Raw genomic sequence first — 21,737 nt, 5'->3', positions numbered from 1 at the left:
GAAGGCTGGCACAGGCACTGCCACCCGAGCACGAGTCACGGCAGGTAAGGTGGCACGGCGCCTGGTGCCCGGCTCCAGGGGCAGGCACCAGCAGGATTGCCAAGCTTTTTAGGGCAACCCGGTTCTGAGAGAGCTGCCTACTTGGCAGTGCCTCACCTCTCCAGCAAGAAGGCTGCTGGGTGCGTGGCTACCATTAGTATTTAATTTTTTAAATGAAAATCACACTTGCTGCTGGAGCCCGGAGCTGCTGCAGGGCTGGGGCTGGGTCGGCCCCAGGGCCGGCAGCTGCCTCTGCACAGTGCCTGCTCCAAAGGCACCTGGAGCTTTCCTGCCAGCAACTGAAGGGCCAGGATTTGGGGTGAGCAGGAGGAGGGACAGAGGGGAGAGCATTCCCCGGCTTGGGCTGCCCTTAGCTGCTGCTTCACGGAGCTGGAATAATCCATGACCTATTTGCTGTTACCAGAGCATTTGCTCTGGGTTGTGTCCCTGCTTGGCTGTTGATTCCCTGCGTGCGGCAGGCAGCTGGGACAGGTGGTGATGGGAACACCCTTGGTGGGCAGAGGCTGGACAGGGTTGCTGCTGGCTGGGGTGAGCAACTCCTCTTTTGGGTGCAGGACCTGCTTTGGGAGCTCAAGCCATTACAGCTGAGCATGACTTAAACTATTAAAAATTTATAACTAAAAATTCTGTTGTAAGTTTCAGAAGTTGTGCCCACTAACATGACTTATTACAGTTATTTTGTAGGCAGCCTTCCTGGCAGGGAGCAGAGAAAACAGGTGATTATAGCTGAATAAGGAACCACTGGTTTGTGGTTTTCCCTGCGCTGACCTCTGTGTTAGCCAGTCGCTGCTAATTCATACACTTTGAGCAGCAATTAATGCACATAAAATCCCATGTTGGTTCCAAACCTGTTTTGATTTTGTCAGTGAAAAGTCTGCAGGTGAACCTCCCAGCTGAGGAAGCTGCTGTACTGGTGAGCTCTCCTTTCATGTCACACTGCCAAGCACAAGGTGCTGTGGGGAAGGAGGAGGGTGAAAATGGTCACAGGGCTGAAGCCTAAAGAGAAACATCTGCCTATTTCCAGTTCAACCCCTATTCAACACTTTTTTTTTTTCCCTAGACAGACAGGACTTTACCAAGAAAACCATGTGAGGATATTTTTTTATGAAAAACTGCAATTTTAGGAAACAGCATTCTGGACCTTATGTACATTTCTAGTATCACTTCCTGTATATTTTTAAGCTGAAATCCTCTTAGCATGCAAAGTAAATAGATTATGATATACTGAAGGATTAAGAATCACTGTCTGGTGTCAGATTAATCCCTCATATAGACCATCACTTGTACTGACAGAAATATGGCTGCAATTCAGCAAAATAGCTGTATGGCAGGGCCATGTGCCACAGCCTCTTGGGCAGAACAAGCCCCCTGTCACTGTGGTCCAGCACAGTGTGTTTCCCAGAAATTCCATTTCAATCGTGGCACATTTAAGGCACGCTCCTCTACAAGCTTGGCCATCACCACCTCAGCTCTGTGTGGGGAAATGAGGCAGCAGCTGCTCTGTTTCAAAGCTCTCTGTATTTGTTTCTCCCTGTTGAGTGTACAAAACCCTGCAGGCTGCAAGCCCTTGGCTCCCTTCAAACCTCAAACCAAAGTGTCTCTTTTGAATACACGCATGCAAAGGTGTAGGTTGGGATGAAGTGCCAAAAGGGTGCAAACACAATCACCCATCAGGCAGCAGAACTTTGACTCATAGGGGAAAATGGACTGTAACTTTTATTTGGATAAAAGCAGAGTTTTTGTTAATGAAATACTTCAAATGGCTTGTGGGTTTTGGTTTTTTTTTTATTTTTTTACATTGTGCCTTCATTTTCAGTCCATTGTACAGATTGGTTCACTGCATAAAACCAGCTCTAAGAATCTGGCTTTGGGTTTCAACCATCCAGTGCTCCCAAAAAGATCAAGATTAACCCATACATGTGCCTCTGACAGAGCACAAAATACCTGTGTCCGTACTCTGTGCTCCATCAGGTGGCAGGAGGAAGGACCCACGATGATGCTCACCCCTCTCCACTACCAGAAAAAAACAGAAGGGCACAGGTCCCCTTCTCAGTGCATTTTCTCTTTGTGGTTAGAGGAGGCAGATTAAAATCTGGACTCCAATGGAATGATGCTTAAGAGGCTCCGCATCTTTTTTTCAAGGCAAAATAATGGTTATTCAACTAAGATGATATATCTAGATATGAAAATTGAGAGTATTCTTTGAAAAATGCTGCTGACTGTGAAAGGCTGCTCTTTCACAGAGGTATCCTGAGTGAAGATCTTATTTGCTGGTATCTCAATAGGACGGTTTTCAGAGCCTTAAGTGGAAATTCAAATCTGCTTCCAAGTGAAGATTGTAAAAACATATAATGCATAGAGAATTACAGATTTTCTCCTGAAAAGCTTATGGATTCATCCAAGAAACCCCACCAAATTTTCAGCATTGAGATTGTACAGTAAATGGGGATCAGCAATTACTCGCTTTTTTGACGCCTTTGATGAAAATGTCACCGAGTTGCCCTCCACAAGCAAACACAGGGAACTTTGTGCATGGACATATCAATATGAACCCTGAAATAATTTGGAGGTCTAAGAACAGGATATTTTCTAAGCCTGGTGTTTTGTCATCTGCCAGTGGTCAGACGCAGGGCTGGCTGGAAGTTCACCGAAGGGCTTCCCGTGAACTTCACCTCCTTGGTGAGGTTTCCTCTTCTCTCCTTTGGCAGCTCAGTCACACCAGCCCAAAGTGCACAATTTGGAGAGACCCGCTGCCTCCAGTCTCCTGTGGGGGAAAGACAGGCAGGATCAAGCAGGCTGCAGGGAGAGGCACTGGGGAATGGAAACACAGAGATCAAAATACCACCCCAACCCAGGGAGAGGAGACTATTGTAGACACTGTCCACTTTGGCCTGGGGAGGAAGGATGTAGCCCCAAAATGGCAAAGACTGGCTTATCATTCAAGGTAAGGCATTTCTCATCTGTTTTTAAGCCCCTTCACACCCCTCTGCCCCTGCTGTTCCTGGGAAAACCAGGGCTGCAGCTCCAGGGACCATGCATGGTGTCCCCTGGGATGTGAGGGGCTGGCAGCCAAGGCTCCACCTGCCTTTGAGACCCCTCACCTGGTGACTGGAAACCTATTGGCAAAAGTGAAACTTTAGGGTTTTGTTACCTTTTAATTAAGCTGGGTTAATGCCCACGTGTGGCCAGCCAGGTTTTAAAGTGGGGATGGCATTTGCATCCCTCACACAATGCAAATGCGTGATTTAAGCACAAATCCTATCCTGCACTCTGAGCCAGTGCAGGGTGGAAGCCTCAGCCCTCTGGTTTTTCAAAGGACATGGAGATGGGGAGAATGTGTGCCACCAGCAGAGGTTATTTCATAACCCGGGCTAGGGCCAGCGTGCCTGTGAAATGCATGAAATGCTTTGCCTTGGAAAGCGATGCAGCCTAGTGAGTCATTGCTTTCTTTTGAATTACAGATGAGTAGCCAGCCCTTCATGATGCAAAGAAAAAAACTAGGTGTGGAGCTGGAAACAAAGGGAAACGTGTGTTTGTCCTGTCTCAGAGGGCAAAACACATTGGCTGGAGTGGGAAGAGGGGGTGGGCTTGGCCCCAGGAGGTGCCTGCCAGGGCTGTGGGAGCACTGGTGAGGGTGCACAGGACTCATGTGAGTGACTCCCTGGCTCCCTGACTTCAGGAAAGATTAAAAAAAAAAAAAATCTCCTAACTCTTGAAGCTTCACAAAGAACCTTTGCCAGAGCAGCAGCTCCATCTCATGGCATGTGCACTTCACCACAGAGATAGAGATCTCCCTCCAAAACAGCATTCCCTCCATGACTTCCCTATCTCAGTATGGAGGGAGCAATAAAAGTGCAATGGCTCCAAACAAGCTCTGTATGGACATCGAGCTTCCAGCCCATGGCTTGGCTCTTCCCTTGCAGGGAGATGGTGAGAGGTGGCCCTGACAAAATACAACCCCTTGAAAACCCTCAGAGGTATTTTGAAGGTGATTTCAAAGTGTCCCTGATGTCCCAGCTGAACCAGTGCTTGCATCCCAGATCCCATCAGGTTATTCCAGTGTGGAAACGTGCAGCACAGCTTCACCACTGAGACTTCTGCTCAGTAAGGCACCTCTCACTTCAGGGAGGTTGTGAGGTGCCTTCCTTGGCAGCAGTCCTCATGGTGGGGCTGTGTGTATGTGCCTTGGGTTTTGGGTGGCTTCAAGCTTTCTGTGGGCTCTGCTTGCTCTCTGAATGACACCTGCTGGAGGCTTCAAAAATATGACCTTTTTTTTTTTTTTTTTGGTAAAGCCCTGAAGAGCATCAGTGGCTGAAGGTAAGGAAGGGGTGGGTCTTTTGTCCCAAGAACTGTGTCAGGGCCTTATGCAGAGGTGTTTGTGTGGGTGGTTGCTCTGGGGATGAAGAGAGTAGGTGGGCAGGTGAATGCAGGCTGGAAAAAGACCCCACAGCATGTTTGCCCATGTCAGAGTTCAAGACTGTTTGGGTAGGTCCTTGTTGCTCAAGGTGCAAGGTCCAGAGTGCATCAGGTGGGTATCTGACCTGGGTTTGTGATTTGTGCCCCTGTCTGGGGAGATGTGAACAAGAAGCCAGCCCTGCAGACCAACCTACTTGCTTTTTAAAAAAATACTTTTGAAAAAATCCTATTTGCAAACCTCTCTGGTCACACTAAAGCAGACCTGGCGGTGTCGCGTGGGAAGCCTGTGATGTGGCATGAAGTTTGCAGAGGTATTTAATGTTAATCAAAGGCTGAAGAGTGGTGATGACTGGAATCCTCCTCTGATATCTTCATCTTTTCTGCTGTAGCACCCCGGCAATGAAAGGTGCTGTAATGATTTGATGAGAGTTGATTTTCATTGTGCAGGAAGAGGCTGTCCAGGAACAGGGGCAGCCAGCACTGCAGTGCTGCTCCCTATGGTAATGAGCTGCTGGTCCTCCAGAGAAGGAAAACATGAATATCCTGACAGGAGAGCATCTACTTGTGCCCTGGAGAGTTCAGATCGTGGGGCTTTTCATGGTAATGATGTGGTCCCGCTCCGGCGGGCGAGGGGAGGAGCGGTTTGGGAAGGCACACCCTGTAATTGAGAACCCACTCAGTCACCTCGGACCTGCAGGGATGGCACGATGGAGGCAGTGGTTTGCTCTGTCTCCACAGGTCCGAGGCAGAACAGAGGATCCTTCTGCTCTCCCGGAGTGGGAAATACAGAGAAACCTCTTCCCTGTGCTGCTGTATGGCTCCCAGGAGGCCACGCTTTTTCTCCTGGGATTATTCTCAAGGGCACGATGAAGGTGGGAAAGGACAAGAATGGGAGAGAGGAGCATAAATGAAGGAGCCCTGGGGAAATTATTTTAAGCACCTGTTTTATTCAGCTGAAGACTGCCTGGTACCAGGCTGCAGGAAGGACGAAGTGGAAGGACATGCCTGTTGCTAGGATCCATAGGTACCACTCCTTTACACTGGGAATGCCTTGTTTCCCTTGAATAGCACAATACAAAACTATTCTGGGTGATAGATAATCCACTGAGTGATAATATATTAAAATTACCACCTGGTAGCCATAAGGAGCCATTGGCTCAACATCTTAAATTGCCTGGTAGAAGATCAGTCTCTGGTCCAGGAACAAGAGAGCAGTTGAGATCAACATTTTCCAAAGGGTCTTGTTTGTGCCAAGGCAGGTGACCAGAGTGTTTGCAGCCTTGGATTCACTGATCCAACTCCCGGTGCTGCTACATGGAAACTCTGAACTAACCTACACAGTTGCTCAAGATTATCAAATCCCAGAATAACACAGAGCAGGAGGGACCTCTGGGACCACCCTGCTCAGAGCAGCAAGGCTGGGCTGGGTCTCAAGCAGCACGGTCCTCCAGGTCACCCTAATCTCACCTCTAGGATGGACCATGAGCACCAAATCCTGGCCCCTCCAAATATTGAAGATGGGATGCACACTTCTCATCTGCTTCAGACCTGTTGCCTGAGGAGCCATACACAGAGAGGCCATGCACAGGGCAAGGAAAGCTGCAGGTTATCCTCATTCCTCCACCACCTGTCTTCATCCCCACCTTTGTGCTCAGTGCTGGGATCCTCTGGCCAGCCCAAAACCAGCCTGGCAAAACCACCTAATTCTGCATTTGTCCTACTGCCAGCTGAGAAGACCACAGCAGCCCTAGCCCACCATCACCCTCACACCACTGGCCTGCAGGCAGGACACAGGTGACCTGTGCTGGTGCTGGAGGGACACAGGTGACCCCCATGGTAGCACAGTCCTGCCTCTGAGCCACTGCTAATGCTCTCCTCCAGAAAACAAATCTTGTTCAACAGCTTGAGCGCTGCTTGGCTGTGTGACAGCCAGCTGCTCTGGCAGGTCACTGGGAACAGTTTGTTGCACGATCTCCACAGTTTCAGGGAGGAGAAGCTTCCTCATAGCTGAGAGCAGCAGCGAGTGAGGAGTTCATGGGCTGTGATGCACCTACAGAGGACAGGCCCGTGTCAGGTTCATCCCTGCCGAGGCCCCAGTGGCCATTTGTCCTGGGAACAGCCACCCCTGGCTCCAGCCTTTCCCCCACAAACTGGCAAAGGAGGGCACAGCAAATCCTCCAGCTCGCAGCTGCAGGGATCTTGCTGCAGGATTGCCTGTGCAAGAAGGGCCGGGTTTGGGTGTGCTCCCCTTGGGTGGCACCAAGCCCAGTATTGTGCGAGCTGCCGCTGAAGCAACGCGCGGGAAGCGCCGTCAGGGGGACGCCAGCCCGGGGACACAGCCGGCTAAAGGGGCTCCTCAGGAATGGGCTGTCCATCGTGCAGCCTCCTGGTGGTGGTGTCCAGGGGAGGAGCTGCTGAGGGTGGGTTTGGGATGGATTTGGGATGGGTTGAGCTAAAGCCGCAGGTCGGTCCGGCTAGAAGGATCTGGTTGGATTTGCTGGGTGCTGGTTCCTGTGCTGGTACCCAGCTGCTGCAAGACTTCTGAATTTCCACATGCCTTTAAAAGTCAGGACAAAATGTTAATGGAAATGTAACTGGATGGAAGCATAAAGTTAGTGTTACATGGATGGCTGTTCTCCAAAAACCGTGGTGTGCACCAGAGGCTCCCCTTACCCTGCCAGCCACCTTCCTCTGCAGCCCATGGCTGCTGCCTCCCTTCCCTGGGTCCACAGCAGCTCAGATGGAAGTGCCCCATTTTCCTGTGCACAAGCAGCTCTGCGATGTGTGCTGAAATCAAAACACCTACTCCCAGGTCACACTTTGACCCACCAAGTTTTAGCAACAGTGACCACTGAGTTGCAGTGACTTTCTGGAACCAAAGAATGCCTTAACCACTCCCTTGGGCAGGTCCTTAATGATACGATGGCAAAGCTTTCTTCTGTGCATCATTCTCCTTATACAGCCTGAATGTCTGGGCTTGTGGATTTCACTGTTATAGTCCAGAGATTTCAAATGAACTTCTCAGTTTATGAATTCAGCTGCTTATGTGAAGGCAAGGATATCTTCCACAGAGCTCGGGGAAGGAACAGTTAACTGCTGGCTAACCCCGCTGCAAAGGCAGGGATCCCCCCAATGTCTGCAGACCATCACTGCTGCTGTGCTTTACTTCAGTCTGTGTCCCGAGGCCACCAAAATCATCCAAAGGCCAACAGAGAGGTCCTGTGAGATGAGGATTTCCCTCTGGTGTGCCCCTGACGTGGTGAACTCTGGCACCTGGTCCCCAGCCTGTGCCCATCCTCCACCCAGTGCGAATGCACAGGGGCCTGCAGGAAGCTGCAGAGGTGGGGCTGCTCTGTGTTCTTCCTCAGTGCTTCAGGACTGGTAGAACAGCTCTTAGAGCACAATTTTACTTGGCACAGGCTGGTTTTGTAATGAAAGAAATAAATAAGTGCCATCCTGCTCTGCTGGAAGGTTGAAGTGTTTCCTTTTTTTTTTTTTAATGATCTGTTTGCACTGAGGCCAAACACTGAATACTTTGGCCTCAAAAATGAAAGTTTAAAGAGGAATTGTAATTGGGAGAAGGCTAAAACACAGACACTCTTGTGCCTTCATTGGTGCTGCCACGAGTTATTTTATCACTTGCTATATTTTATTTTTGTTTGTGCTTTAGTGCAGAAGTGAGGAAGCACATTTGTGCCGTGTGCTGCTGACTCACCAGCTCTGGAGAGAGGCTCGCCCTGGATCTGTGCCCTCTGTGCACCCCCACTGACTCCCAACCAGCTGGCATCCCAAACCAGCCCAGGAGGGAATGTGGCAGACGAAGGACATGGGGGCAGGGTAGGGATTTCCTGCCCACATGGAAGTCTTCTCCTCCTCTCCCCTGCAGTGAGTTTCCTGCAGGCTGGAAGCCTGTGAGCTGGTAGTGGAACAAGGCTTGGAGGCTGGCAGTGTGGGAAGGGATGGACCACCTCTCCTGGCAGCACCTCAGAGTTAAATCAGCTCAGACCTATAATGAAACCATAGGGAAGCATCTCACCCCTTTTCCCTGCAATCTTCCTTTTGGAAGTGCCAACCCAAGTGCTGGTTAGCTCGTGTGAGATAAAGAGGAGAGCTTTACGTGCTGTGCTCAACACAAAGCAGCAGGTGAAGCCCTACTCTAGCAGAACCGTACAGGAGCATTTCTACCAATTCCAGCAAGAGCCCTGCAGGCAGACAGCTTGCATGGACAGGCTTGGGGAGTTTCAGGAAGCTTCAAAATAGAGTAAATAATAATAAGCAGAAATAAAATAATAAATCAGAAATGCGTTACCTGCTCTGAAGGAATGGCTTTCATATTTCCTTTAAAAAAAACAAAACAAACAAAAACACCCACCATGTTATTTACATTCCATTTAACTCACTGAAAAACCCAAACAAACAGAGGTATTACTTTCACTTTTTTGATAAAAAAAACTATTTTATATCATGTTATTCAACGGATGAATTAAAATACTTAATATATTGCTTATACAAGTCTATACACGTAGGATATGTATATTCCCTCAAACACCACAACAAGTTAAAGCAACCATGATTTTTGTGGATGAGGCAGTGTGGAGATGCAAGGCCAGCAGCAGATCAGGGATCCCAGGTAGTCCTGAGCTGTTGCAGGACTGGGATGGGCAGTCTGGGACAGCTGTGGCTGCAGCACGCCTCTCTCCCTGCAGTGGGGTAGCCCTGGGGTGGAGGGGCTGCCTGCCTGAGTGCTTGCCTGCTGACTTGGGAGGGCTGTGTGCTGCCAGGTTGCTGCAGGAGCTGCTCCAGGATGAGGCTTCATGTTACAGCTTGAGCTGAATTAACTGCTGCCAACATCAAAAAGAAGTCCTGCTGCAGGCAGTGTCCTTCTGCCCCTTGCTTGGTGCTGTCTGTGGTGTCTTCTAATCCCCACACAGGGCAGGTTGGTTCATGGGATGGACAAAAGCCCATGGGAGAGAAAACTAACAGCTTTTCTGGGCTGGGTTAATGTGCTGTCAGCTCCCTGCACGGTCCCGAGAATAAGGGTGGAAGAAGGTGGTGAGGGGGCAGCAGGACTGACCCGTTGTGGCAGTGGCAAGTTCAGCTTCATGCAAGGTGGAAGTGTATCCATAAGTGGCTTGTTTGAAGCAATCTCTTTCAGCTGTGGCTGTAGGAACCACCTGGTCTCCCTGTGCCTGGACACTGGCTCCATCCTACCAACATGTCTGTACAGCGACGGGACACCCGGACAGGGCAGGAGATAAAAATCCTCGTCTCGCCCCTTGTGCAAACACTCTGACCTATCCCTGCCTGACTTCCTTCACGGGACAGCTCTTTAACCATGACCTTCTCGTGCTGGGCTGCTCCTCTGCTGGATTGCTGCTCTCCCTGGGCTCTGCTGTGATGGGAATGCCAAGTGCTGCCGAAGCAAGGCTGCCCTTGCTTCCCCCAGAGAGCTGCAGGAACTGCGTGCGCTGCTGCTGCCCAAGCCATGGAAACGGGGAGGCTCTGCTGCTGCTGCTGGCTCCTGCACAGAGCCACAACAGCTGGGAGTAACAAACCCTGCCTGTTTGTGTTAAATCAGGGATACTGCTGCAAGATAAGGAGATCCAGGTGATTGGTTGACTTATTCTACTTTCCATGAGCCAGCAGCTGAGTCCTCCTGCCTTTCCCTGCTAGGAATACACAAACCGAGCTCATGCTGCAATGCCTTGTTTTTCCTCCTGGACACAAATGAATGTTCAAGATATGAATTACCAATATTTCTAGCTTCACCCCCCTGTGCATATTTGAAAGAGACTTGTTCACTTACCTTCCTGGCTGCTGGAAAAGGTTTTCTTGATCAGGGAGGTGGTGTGGCCATCCGCTCTAGGCTCAGTGTCCTCTGCTTGTCTGCGGCTGGTGGGTCTTGGAAAACAAAACAGAAGCGATAGAAGGGGAGGGAGCAATGCCTGCAGAGTTGGGGAGACACTGCAGAGCAGAGTAAAGCTGTTCTGTTTGTTTTCTATCTTTTCAAGTATACAGCAGCCTGTGTAATTTCCTGGCTACAAACTGCAGCCCTTTTCCATCAGATGCCAGTAGGTTTGTTGACCGAGCGTCACTAGGATCGCTCATTTGGCCGTGCAGTCTCTCCAGCACTGTCCTGTCATTCAAAGACGAGGTATAAAGCTGGTGGTGTTTTGAGTAATTACAGTTTTGTTAAGCAGGACAGGCTGGGGACATGTAACACACATAGCAGGCACCAGGCACTGCTGGCAGCCCTGCACGGAGGAAGTTGGGCAGATGCCAGGAGAGGAAGACATCAGACTCAAAATACAGCACTGATTTTCTGAAATTTTTGTCCTACATCACTTTCATCACTGAAATCCAAGTTGTGAAGGAGGTGCAGGAAGGAAAGCATCAACTATGTGTTATGGAAAATGCAGATTAATTTGTTGTTGTTTTTTTTTGTTGTTGTTGTTGTTTGTTTGTTTGTTTGTTTGTTTGTTTTTGTTTTTGTTTTGCTAGTCTTGGTTTCTTCAGCCATCTCTGCTTACACAGCCATGTGGAAAGCAATCCATTCCCAGTGCAGTGGAACTGGAAACCTGGAGGCCACATTGTGCCATCCTGGCTTGCTGACTCGCTGCTCGTCCTGCCATCCCCAACCTGCCCTGCCAAGCACCCGGTGAACTCCAAGGGAGCATTGCTTTCTTCAAGAACGAGTCAAGTAGAGAAAATAAACTAAACATCCAATGCCAGCCCAGCTAGGAACTCTTTTGGGAGGATTCTCATCATCTGGGTAGCTTTTCCTCCTCAGTGGATGTAGTCATGTTTGACTCAAGTAGTGTTTTACTCAAGGGTGGCTTTCAGCTACGACAGCAGTGTAGCTGTGAGAATAAAAATGTGAACGCTTTTGTGCAGCAACCAATTTCTTCACTGCCACAGTGCAGAATCTCATTTAGCTTTGATAATACAAATAATACATTCCAGGCATAAAGAGCCTTTTATTACTGATGAGAACATAAATAATTAAAGAAAAAGCTGAGATTTTCCCCATGCTTTTGTCTTCCCACTACCAGCCAGAAGACAGCTATGCAAGCAGCTGGGCACATGTAAAGCAACTAAAAGCACCTCTCCTCATCAGCTTTCTCGAGACATTTTTAAGCTGCAGTAATGCAACTCTCCCATCACACTAAGCTTTATTGGTTCAGTGTAAGAAACTAAGAAACTTCATTGGAGACCAGATTATGCTGGTTGCAAAAGCGGGGGGATTCTTCTGCTCTTCGACCCCATTATCTCCTCTGTAGTGTCTTGATCAGCTTTCTTACACACAGCCTTGGATTCTGCCGAGACCCACAAATTGCTTTTTTGGCTGCCAAATTGCCATAACCCTTCTATTTTTATATTTTAAAAGAGCTTAAAACCCTCCATCCTCTTTGGATGTGTCTTTAAAATTGACCAGTACTGGGAGGATTTCATGTATATCCAAAGGCTTAGAAGAAGATGTTACCTCTACTGAGCTTCTAGTTTTACAGTCAACAGACATGAAAAGCCCAGCGGGGATAAAAGGAACTTAACCAGTTCAGTCTAATGCATATAAATCTACCTAAGAGCTCAAGGCACTGGAAGTACTCAATGCACTACATTTATCTGAGTCTAAGATACAGAAATGGGTCTTCAGCCCACATGCCACATGTCCCATTTTGATGCCAAGTTAATATGAATTAAGAGACTGAGATGAATAAACAAGGTCAGTCTGGGCTGGGCCAAGTTGAATCAATGTAAAATAATTGTCAGTATTTTCTGTCAGCAAGGCTGGTTTATCTTGGCTCAGGATTCTCAGTGCTATAGATTATAAAATGTTTTCAGTGGAACAGTTGGCAGACATTTTATTGATTTTTCTTTGTTTTGTGAATGCTGGAAAAATTTCCATTAAGTATACATGCCATTCATGTGATGAAGCCAAATTGCTTTTTCAAACTTTTCTTTCTTCAAGTGTGCTAATGCGTTAATACATTAGCAATCTAATTTAATCAAGAGGACCTTTGTCTGGAATCAAGAGGCCATGGAGCACACCTTGATGCATCTTGAGCACTTATGGGCTAAGAAGAGTTAATTTTGTATTTTCAAGGTGCAGTGTGATTAATTTGCACCTCTGAATTTGGTAAAGTATTATCTCAGTTTTACAGATGTAGAAATTGAGAGTGCAACTTTGCACAAAGCCATCTATACCTGCCTGCTGTTGCATTCTTGAGGCACATGAAGCTCCTGGGCTGAGCAGTGGCAAAGAATGAGAAGGAAGAGAAGAAAAAGAAGGAAAGAGAGGGAGGGCTGCAGCAGACAGGCAGGAACAGCACTGGATCCAGCTGAGATGCTGGATCCCACTTCTGACACGAATTTCCTCCACCACATCAGCACATCCCTGCCTCACACGTATTAACAGAGTTAATTTGGAACTGAAAACTGCTCAGGCAGATGGAGCAGCTGGTAGGATTACACCTGAACCTGGCAGACGTTATCCCTCAACCTATATTCCTGCTATTTTGTGACTGGGTTTGCTTCCTGGTTAAAGAGGACTTTTGAAAGAGGTGGAAGCCATAACAGTGATGAATGTTTACTTTATTTGCACAGAACAGTCAGGTAGGAGTAAGAAATCCATTTAATGTTGTTGTTTATGTGACACACAAAAGGGGATGCTGTGGGATAACTCCAATTCCCTCCCTCTCTGCTGATTTAATAACCAACATACAGAACTGAAAGATGCTGTTAGAACTTCCTAAGGTTTGGTCAGTGATGCTACAGATTCAAAATATACAGACATGCTCATGAGAATAAATAAAAACTTTTAGAGAAGTAGGAATGAGTGTATTTTTAAGGACATAATCAACAAGAAAGTTTCATAGTAAAAATCACTGTGATGATAAACACTTTTGCCTTCTATCCTAATCACTTGTATTAAAACGATAGCCTAATTAAAATGGGAGTAGTTCTGGTTTGGGGGACGGGGACTAGGTAGATGTATAATGAACTAAAAACCCCTCCAACCCAGCTTCACACATTGCCAACAAGTGGAAGATACTTAACCCACAACACATTATGATAAGGAAAGAGAATGACACACTGATGGGGAGGAAACCCACACTGCAGCTACCAGGGCCAGTGGCAGAGGAGTGAGTGCAGTCACAGCTCCGTGTGACTCTGGTGCCAGACTCTGACATGGTCACAGGCACTCACTCTCTGGTTGACTCATCCAGAAATGAGCTGTCTCACAGGCAGGTGATCAGCTCCTTTGTGTGGCTGAGAGGATCAGCATGCTACCTCAGTCCTCCGAACAACAGCATCCAGAATATCTTCCTCAAGTGCAAACTTCTGCTGCAGGGTTGTGCTGATCAAAATGTTTTCATAAACAGGCAACAAAAGTAAAGGGAGGACAGGAACTTCCAGGCTAAAACATAGCTGACACTTGGAAGGAGAGAAGGCAATGATCAATGCCAAATGTAAGCCAGAGGTGAGATCTTTATTTTATAAAATTATTAACTGAACTGTGCATTGTTGGTGGTGCTTAACTGTCCTTTTTATGTTAGAGTGAAAGAAATCAAGCAGAAAATGAATCACTGCTTTCTGGAATGTTGTCCTGAAATCTTTACTGCGCATAACTTTTTGTGTGTGTATATGTCTAAGAAAGCTGACTACAGCTCTCCACTGGCAGCAACACCACTGCTGCTTCCACAAAACATCATGGAGTTAAATCAAGAATAAGTTCTTAAAGAAATAAACCCTTGAGATTGTTCTATGAATGATTGTTTTATTTCCAGCCTCTTCTGTCCATTTTCTGTCCCTGTCTCCACCCCAGCTTATGGCTTTCCTGGTTAAGCAAAGGAGAGGATGATGTGAAGAGTTAGTTGAAATGATTTTTTAATCACACAGCCTGAAAACTGGGCTCCAGTTACACATATGCAGACATCAAACTCCCTGAAGGGCATCAGAAAAAAGGTTTATTAGGCAAGTGAAACATAAGTGTCTTCTGTTAGTCTTCACAGGGCCCTTGCTTGTGACTTCTGCCTAGATATAACTCACGAGATACGCCTCAGCTGTCCCAAGAGCTGAAATACAAGGGAGAAAGAAATATGTGCTGGAGAAGAGCCTCCACAAAGTGGAGTGAAATGCAGATTTGGGACAGCATCTGGGACTGATAGGGGTAGTAGTGTTAAAAATGCACTAATGTAGTAATGGTGTGACTAGCTGGTACATGGATGTAAAGCCAAGGCAGATAACAAGAGACTCTGAAAGAAGAAAGAACAGCCATTGGACACTCTTGCTGAACAACTGCAAAGTCTTTGCGTGGTCTCTTACAGGAACTTAAAGAACCACTGCTACCCAGAAGAAGCCAATTACAAACCCAGAAGTCTCTGGTAATGCTGGAGTATCTGGGACAGAGAGATGAAACACTGCAATGACTGCAGAGCAGAGAACAGCCCTATTTATGTAGGGTCCCAACACTAAAACTTCCTTTCTTTATAGAGATTTCTTCACATGAAGAAATCTGATTCAGACTTGGCAGCAGATGCATTGTAGGAGCAACTCTGGGAAACTGGAGGCAAACCAAGCCACAGCTGGGTGCTTGTAACCACCCGTGGCTTTCTTTAAGCACAGGGAAGAAGTTGTTGGAGTCACCTGTGCCTCAGCAGGTGACCTTCCCACCTGGCTGGTGTTGTCACAGGGAGTGCCTTTGAAACCTAAATTCTTGTTGGCAGGCTCTGAGCAGCTGTGGCCAGCCAGAAGAGCTGTGAGAAGTTTTCTTCCATAGCATTGTAAGCGGCCACCAAAATCTCCAGCCTCTCCCAGCAGAGGTCAGCGGCATCTCCAGGTGTCCGCAGGTGGAGGAGCTGGTTCACGGGTGGGAGCTTGCTTTATGCTCTCCAACGAAAAGCCTTGGGAAATCCCAGCCATTATGCAGCTCTGGCGACTGCAAGGAGCCACTCCTGAGGCTCAGCAACTTATGGTGACCCAGCTGGGTAGGAGCAGGCAAACGTGGTCAGGTGGGGAGCCCAGGAGTCGGGCAAAGCGGAGCTCGCAGCCTCTCCCGGGACGCCTGACACAGGCAGACGTGGGACTGCCAGAGCTGTGTGAGTCACAGCAACCTCCAAAAGGAAACAGGGGAGCGAAAGGGAGGGAGGACAGCGTGTTTATACCTCGGGATCAGAGGCGTGTTGGGATCAGTCTCGGCTCTGGTGTGCTGCTAAAGGAACTCCTTCTATTGAAGCACTTGGAGCCCTCTGGAGACAATGCATCCTCCAGCATGGAGACTGTCTTTATAATTTTGCCCATATCAGTACAGTGGTATCTTCATCCCAAAAGTTAAGAGGAATAACTGTGCATTGTATTTTTAAAGCCAGGCCCACCTCCAAACCCATAGCTCTGAAAGCTTTAGAACATGTGCATATCCTAAAAGTTGTAGGCAATGTATAAAATAAATACTTCACTGGTGGGGTGCAGCTGGTAAAATGAATATAACACTGCATACTGAAAAAACTCAACAGCCCCATGTGAGGGAAGACAGAAAACCAGTTAACATACAGATTGCCAGAAAGAGAAGGAAATAAGAAAATGAAGAAAGAAAAAAATGAACCACGTGTTCAGCACAGTTATATACAAAAGGCTGGGATGAATGTAATGTGGAACTTCAATGTCATACTCACATCAGATTTACTAAAAACATTCCTACAGACAGTAGACATAGAAAATAAAAATAAGTCTATATACTACACATTTATATACTCACTGGGAACAGATAAAAGTTTTTCTACCAAGAATGCACAAAGAAAAATAACAGAAACAAATGGTTTTTGAATCTTTGCAGAAGGGCTGTTTCTTTTTAATTTCCTATCCCTTGCAAGGTGGTGTACAGGTTCACTAGCAATGAAAGTGCTGGAAAAAAATCCCAGTTATCAGAACTGTTGTTTCTCTCATAGCTAAGTTCAAGGTTTTAATCAGCTTCAGAAGAAGGGCACTCTCAAAAGATCTTCCCAGGGATTTTGATTACAGCAGTGATCTGCTTACATAAATTGGTGAAGATCATGTCAGTTTTTTAAAAATTCTCTTCACCACCTGCAATTGTTAATTTGCTGCATTTTCATTGCTGTATTTCTTTTTCCTCCACATTCAACAAGCAAACCTGCCTTTGCCCAGATGATCTAATTTGAAAATGGTTGTGCTAGTGTGTGTTAAAAGCTTGCAAACTGTCTGTGTTTCTGGAGATTTCATTGTGTCTATGCCGTGTCCTCTGGGCTTCCAGGTTTTTCTTAGTTTTTAGTGTGTTAATGTTTTATTGTGTTTACAGTCATGATGCAGACAACAGCTGCAGTTGTCAGGAAGGTTCAGAATATCAAACATATATTTAAAAGCCATTCACAGCTCACCTGTGGGAGCAGCTCTGTGTTGGTGGTCTGTCGGCAGGGCCGGGAGCAGGCGGGTTGCATCCTCCTCCCTGCTCTGGAGATTGGTCAGGGAAAGCTTCACAAGATGGGTCTTCTTCATCTGACTGCCCCAGAAGTTCTGTTAAGATGGATCAAGATATGATATCACACTTACTTCATCTGAAAGTACCAACCAAGCTGCCAGCTGTTTGCCTTGGGTGCCCATAAGGACAAGGGTGTCCTCTCCTGCAGGGTATCAAACTGAAAGGAAGACCACATGCTTCCACAGCTTTCACCCTTGGCTTTTCCCTTGAAAAGGAGGCTGAGTAGCCAAAGAGCAAACCAACCTGTTTCTTGCAGCACCAAGAAACAAGTCCAAGAGTTTTTGAAAGAGAGAGACAGAGTGTGTATTGTCTGTAGATAGCAAGGAGGAAATGCATTCTCTAAATTGTCAACTACAGAAGGTCCAGCTGGCTGCCAAAGGCTGCTGCATGAGCCATAGGGATCAAAGTCTTATCAATTGGACTAGTTCCCCAGAGGAGTATGTGTAACTCCTTCCTTTAAAAATAAAGACTTCCCTTAGCTTTGTTTTAAAATATTTTGGTTCTCAATTAAAGCCTGAAGTCTTCAGTAGGTGAAGCATGAGCATCCAATTCACAAGTTCCAGTCTGAGCCCTGTGGTAAAATAAATTCTTTAAAAATATACGAACCACTTAAAAATATAGAGGAGAAATTGCATATTCTAGGTGCGAGACATAAAATAAATAAATAAAAAATTTAATCAAACCGCAGGCTAGCAGAGTTTGGATTAAGGGAAAAAATCCTGTTACAGATAAAGACTTTAAAAGATTTTTCTCAAAATCGTAAGACCCTTTTGCATTTTTTCCTCCTCTAATCCTGTTCTTCTCCCCTTGTTCTCTGCCTTCTTGGATCCTGGATAAGCTGATCAGCAGCATACCCATGGTGGCACCGTGGGCAGTTGGGAGGATGTAACAGCCTGGCCAGTGTTGCCACGCTGTTGGTTTACATTTTGTCTGGAGACCCAGAATGCTCGCTGGTTTAGGAGGGCAAATCTCCTCATAAGCCTTTCTGAACCTCTGAGTCTTAAACATCCAATGCTGTGGGAGTGCTGTGGACTATTCCTACTCTTCACGCCACCTAAATACTGCTGGCATCTGTGGTGTGAGGCAGGGTGAAGTGTGGCAAGGTTTGGCTTTCCCAGGTAGCTGATGTTGTCTGTCTGTGCTGCTGGTTCCCACATTTTCAACCATTTCCCAATGTGGGGAATGGTTGAAAATGGCCAACTCGGTTGAAGGCAGCACACCTCAAGCATGCACACCACACTACAATAAATAAATAAAGGTGCTAAACCAGCACTGCTGCAATTTTTCCTCCATCTTGAAAAAAATAATTCAAAGAGAAATAAAAGCAGAGGGAAGAACAAGTGCACGGGCAATGCTTTAATCTCAGAAACTCAAACCAGGGCAAGTAAGGGAGGTTTCTCTGGAGATGTCTTCTTGGAGCCTTGCAGAATGAGAAGCCAAAAGAACGAGAGGTACAGTATTGAGAACTCATAAATGTTCGTGAGAAGCTGCTTTTCATGTACATGAAGAGCTCTGGGAAAGGGCTTAAACAAAATTCCTGTTGATGGGGAGAAAAATAATTAGGCAAAATCCACTGCAGGTCTTGTGGCACAAACTTTGACAGCCTCTGCTTTGGAGCACAGCTCTCACTGCTGTGCTCCCACCTGGAATGGAGTCTTTGGTCCTGAAAATCCTCCCTCTTCACTTGGCCAGAGTTGGTTAAGAAACAGAATATTAAACCTTTGAATTTGCAAAATGTCAAAGCTCAGATGTACAGTGTGAGTCGAGCATCTGTAATTAAGTTTTCTTTTCTCTTTTTTTCTTTTCCTACTTACTCAGTAAAAAATAAGGCCTACATAATTTCCCCCTTAAAGCTACAAACTTTCACCAATATATGATGCCCATGACTTCTCTTGAGCCACCACTCCTGGGGTGGGGATATTTCAGAACATAAAATCCTGAGAAATGCTGAAAGAGGAGTGTGTATTGAGAAAAGAAACGTATCAGAATTGGGAAAGTGTGATGGAAAGAGATCAATTTTTCTTTATCTCTTTCCATCACACTACTGATCTGTGTTTTCTTGTCTCTGCTGAGAACCAGGGCTGAGTAAATCCCAGTCCTCACACCAACCACTTCAGTGTAACTCATGCATGTGCTCCAGGTGGTACCCAGCAGCTTTTTAACATGGAGTGGCTACAATTTGGATGTATGGAGTCCTTGGGTGCCATATTTCCAATATATGAATGCTATGAGAAATTAATTACAGCATGGCCAGTGACTGATACCTTGTGCTGTGGATGTGACACAGCTACACCTTGTTAAATAATGCTATGGATCCATGGAAACCTCATGGAAAACAGGCCAGTCTATCATCTGCAAGCACAAAACCAGGGGAAGAGCAGGGTTCTTACCCACAGGAGTGCAAATAGATTTCTCTGCACTTTCGTATCTAAAATAAATATCTGATATACATATACAAAATATATATCTGTTAAAACAGCTATGAGCATTGTACCTATTGTGGTCTGGGGATGCAGCTGCAGTGTGGATGCCAGGAGTGGTTCAAAGCCACAAAACCATCAGATATGAGCTACAGAGTAAAGAAATAAATATTTTTGTTGTGGAACATGGACTCTGCTCCCTGTGAGAAGTGCTAAAGCAGGAAAAACAAATGAGCAAGGAACACTGTTTAAACAACACAGCCCTTCCCAAACTAGAGGCAACATATCCCACTTTTAATTAGAAAGAGAAGGATTTTGGCAACAATGCCACAGACCTGGGAGAGGGTGGTGGTCCTCACATTTACCTGAGGGCTCTGGCTAGGATTTGGTGCGTGATAGAGACCTGACTGTGTGCTAGCACTGGAGAGATCACAAGTTTCACCTAAGATTTTGTATTCATGCAATCTGAGATATTCCTTTGCCTTCTTGCACAATAAAATCTCACTGTTTCAATTCTAAACTACTATTTGCTTAACATGTTATGATCTGGGGATTTCAATCTGATTTTTAATTTCAAAAATTTGAGAATTGGTATTGTGCTAATGTTGTGGTTTCATCAGTAAAGTAATTTACCATATGCAAGAATATGAATCTTTTGTGCTAAAATCATTTAAAAAAATCCCATTTGTCATGATCAATATTGGGATGGCATTGTGTACACCCAACCATACAATGACCCAATGCATATTCTACATTTCCAAAATTAAGTGGTAATTGCTATTGCTACATCTCACACGTGTCTGAAAGAGCCAAACATCTTTCTTTACAAGTCCACTGAAAGTTCTCCTGTGCTTTAATGAGCAGGATGCTCTCTGGGTAATGCATGCAGGTGATGAGATATCACGCCTTGCCTGCCCACACATCTGTCATTATTTAAACATATCTATTCTCTTTTGAATCTGTGTCTGCAGATCGGAAGCTGTTTCCATTCTCCAGGATCCTGCACTGGACTTTCAGGGATAAAAATGCATTTCAAGACGTGCAAATCTGTGGTAAAATGAAAATCTCCTTTTAATATTGTTTGTAAAATTGACAGCTCTACTTAACAGCAGCCATTAAATTATTTACAAAGTAGCAGCTGCTCTTGTAGCAGCCTTTTTTAGGCGTGAAAAATAAACTAGTTGATAAGTGAGAGATAAGCCATTTGACTTCCCCTTTGTGCGCCTGGCATGGTGTGCAGAGCCAATTCTGTACAATCTGATGTTTACAGAGCAATCCTCGTGTACGACCTCCTTAGGCAACAGGGACACAAGAAGCCTTTAAAATGCTGAAGCAAGCATTTAATCAGAACTCTTCATGCTGATCTCTGAAAAATTCAATAAGTTCAAAAAAATGTAACTCTTTCTAAAGATAAAATATCACTTTTTTGCTTCAGGAATTGCAAATATATCCCAATGAACTCCCAGTGAACCACACAGACTTCAGCCACATTGCTGTTTTACTAGAAAAAAAGAGGTAAATAGTGCTTTTCTGAGAGAAACTAATCAAGGGTCTGAAGAAGTGCAAATAGTTAATTCAAGTGAGTGCTGTAAAACTGTAGACTTTACTAACAACCACACTTTCTTTCTCTTAGGCATTTAAACAAATTAATTTTTCTACTTGAACAACTAATTACATATAAATAAATTAATATCTTCTCTAATTATGCAATAATTTTTTTAAATCAAGTATTTATTTTATAGCTGTTGAAAGCAAGCTGTCATGATTTTATGACATTTTGGGGATTTTTTAAAAGATAACTGATAACAGCAGATAACTGCTGCAGAAGGCATGAGATTGAGCATGATTTCACACATTACCAAGTTATGATAACTTAATTCTATCCCATGTTTTCTCAAACTACATAAAGCTATTTCTAAAGCCACTGCATAAAATTCTTATGGTATCAAAATCACTGGGAACATCCATTGCTGATTTGAGTGTGGTCAGCTCTTTTTTCTGGCTACAATTGTTTTCCCAAAAAAGTCTTTCTAAATAAACATATTCTAATAAAATTGTTTTGTTTCAACAAATTCCTGCAGAGAAACCACAGAGCTTTGTTTATGAGTGTGGAAAAATGTAACTCTAAACTTTCTTGCTTTTTCTGGGCTAATTTTCCATGGATTTTAATTTTTAGATTATTTTTGTGTTGTTTTGTTAATTCCCAAGGTTGACACGTTTGCATTTGACAAATACAAATTGTTGAAATATTGGTTTTGTAGTACTTCTGAAACTCATTGAGAACAGCTGTTACTGTTTAGAGAGCTGGATAAGATTATTCCTGAAATTAAATCTGAATATCTCCCAGT

General features: G+C 45.5%; 1 protein-coding gene across 24 annotated transcripts in view; it reads right to left on the bottom strand.

The window, feature by feature from the left end:
- Positions 1-2,173: 2,173 nt before the first annotated feature.
- Positions 2,174-21,737, bottom strand: part of WDPCP (WD repeat containing planar cell polarity effector) — a 147,791-nt gene continuing 128,227 nt past the window's right edge. For all 24 annotated transcript variants that reach the window (XM_064414974.1, XM_064414973.1, XM_064414996.1 and 21 more), the window contains 4 exons: positions 16,869-17,004; positions 10,283-10,377; positions 8,786-8,814; positions 2,174-2,824 (listed from right to left, as the gene is read on the bottom strand). In XM_064414974.1, coding sequence (XP_064271044.1) covers positions 2,774-2,824; positions 8,786-8,814; positions 10,283-10,377; positions 16,869-17,004 — 311 coding nt within the window. In that variant the 3' untranslated portion in view covers positions 2,174-2,773. The remainder of the gene's footprint in view (positions 2,825-8,785; positions 8,815-10,282; positions 10,378-16,868; positions 17,005-21,737) is intronic.

Source organism: Passer domesticus, chromosome 3, assembly GCF_036417665.1.
Source record: "Passer domesticus isolate bPasDom1 chromosome 3, bPasDom1.hap1, whole genome shotgun sequence".
In the NCBI taxonomy this organism is placed as follows: domain Eukaryota; kingdom Metazoa; phylum Chordata; class Aves; order Passeriformes; family Passeridae; genus Passer; species Passer domesticus.
Note: the sequence above shows the minus strand (reverse complement) of the source record. Positions and strands in the feature narration are given on the sequence as shown.